The sequence below is a fragment of the Cyprinodon variegatus genome, unplaced genomic scaffold (genome assembly GCF_000732505.1).
Source record: "Cyprinodon variegatus isolate N-32 unplaced genomic scaffold, C_variegatus-1.0 Scaffold140, whole genome shotgun sequence".
Taxonomy (NCBI): Eukaryota; Metazoa; Chordata; class Actinopteri; order Cyprinodontiformes; family Cyprinodontidae; genus Cyprinodon; species Cyprinodon variegatus.
Genome location: NW_015150593.1, coordinates 1,209,558 through 1,211,095, shown reverse-complemented (window position 1 = coordinate 1,211,095; position 1,538 = coordinate 1,209,558). Strand labels below are relative to the sequence as shown.

Here is a 1,538-nt window from a genome sequence, read left to right as displayed (position 1 = left end):
TGTATATATATATATATATATATATATATACACACATATGTATATGTATATATGTATGTGTGTATATATTGTTAGCCTAAATAATTAATTGAAAATAAATATAATTTTTGCATTGGTTCATGCACATGGGTCAGAACTAAAATAAAAGAAGAAAGGGTACAAAATTTGATAACATAATCATTTATTAAACGTTTTTTAGCGCAGTTTTTTTTTTTTTAACATCCTTCTTTTGGAAAAGATATGTGCAGCTGCAGAAGCAGTTTTAACAAACAAAAACATTTGGGTCAAGAAGTGAGAGCATAGTTGGACTGAATGATAAACGCACGAACAGGAAGTGGTTTAGTCCCAGCTGTCTTTGGAGGAAGGGTGTACAGTAATGCAGAACAGCCAGTATTCAGAGCCCTCAAACAATATTTGGAAAATCAAATCACCAAACCGAACACCGCAGCAGTTTGTTCGCCTTGTTATGGGCTACACTGGGTTTTATCAGGATGATTTATTCTTGGTTATCTGTACTGTCTGCAGAGTCATCCCTTTTTATCTCCAGAAACATAACATTGTTTTTCTAATTTGCTGCCACATCTTTTCCATGTTATTCAACCTTTTTCTGCATCAGCATTGGTAGCAAAAAAAAGATTCAGCACAGGAGGTATTTGTTTGGCACTTTGACTTCGAGCGGTTTTATTTTCCAACTGCTCATAAACCGCATAAAGTCTACATCATCTGAAAGATTTGTTTAGAGGGTGCTCTAGTCTCTCCTCTCAGTCCAGATTCACAGTTTTTGGGAAGTGGTGAGCACTAGGTTAAGAAATATACCATGAGACAGAAGAGTTCCTCTTTAGTTATAAACCTTTAGTTTATGCAAGTCATTATTTTAAGCCATATGGTTTTTGCAGGAAGTTCAATCATGGGAATCAAAACTACAGCTGGAGCCATTCTGTCTGTGGTTGTTTTGTGTCAATCGCTGGATTTGATGTAATCGGTGTCTCTGACCTACAGGACTTCCGTGAAGCAGTGCAAAAAGCATCTCAGCAGAACGGCAAGCCTGTGATTGAGGAGCGTATCCTCAATCAGATCCTGTACTCCCTCCCTCAGCTATACGAACTCAACCAAGACCTGCTTAAAGAGCTGGAGCAGAAAGTTGCTCACTGGTATATCATCGTTTCAAATATTTGTACAAACATGTTTAATGTTGGTCGCATTAAACCAATCCAAGGAACTAAAGTCCACCAAATGCCAGGATTTACAGCATAGGATTTTCATATAATGGAAAAACGATTTAGAAATAAGTAAAAATGTCTTAAATTATGTGTATTTACCGTTAATTTGAGTCGGTAAATGAGATAGTTTGCCAATGGAATGAGTATTTTTACTCTTAGAATAAGATAATCTGATAATATGCACTTGAAATAAGACAATGCAATCGTGTTTTCTTATTTTAAGTGTAAATTGTCTTGTTCCATTGGCAAAATGTCTCTTTTACCTCCTCATCCAAGAACAAATGCACTTATTTTAAGAAAAATGACGTTTTTTTTGCA

At 35.6% G+C, this 1,538-nt stretch overlaps 1 protein-coding gene across 1 annotated transcript in view; it reads left to right on the top strand.

Annotated features, from left to right (window-relative positions):
* LOC107086006 (FYVE, RhoGEF and PH domain-containing protein 6-like) overlaps positions 1–1,538 on the top strand; it is a 29,504-nt gene that overhangs the window by 13,778 nt on the left and 14,188 nt on the right. Inside the window, exon 6 of the mRNA XM_015376721.1 lies at positions 1,000–1,151. Coding sequence (XP_015232207.1) covers positions 1,000–1,151 — 152 coding nt within the window. The remainder of the gene's footprint in view (positions 1–999; positions 1,152–1,538) is intronic.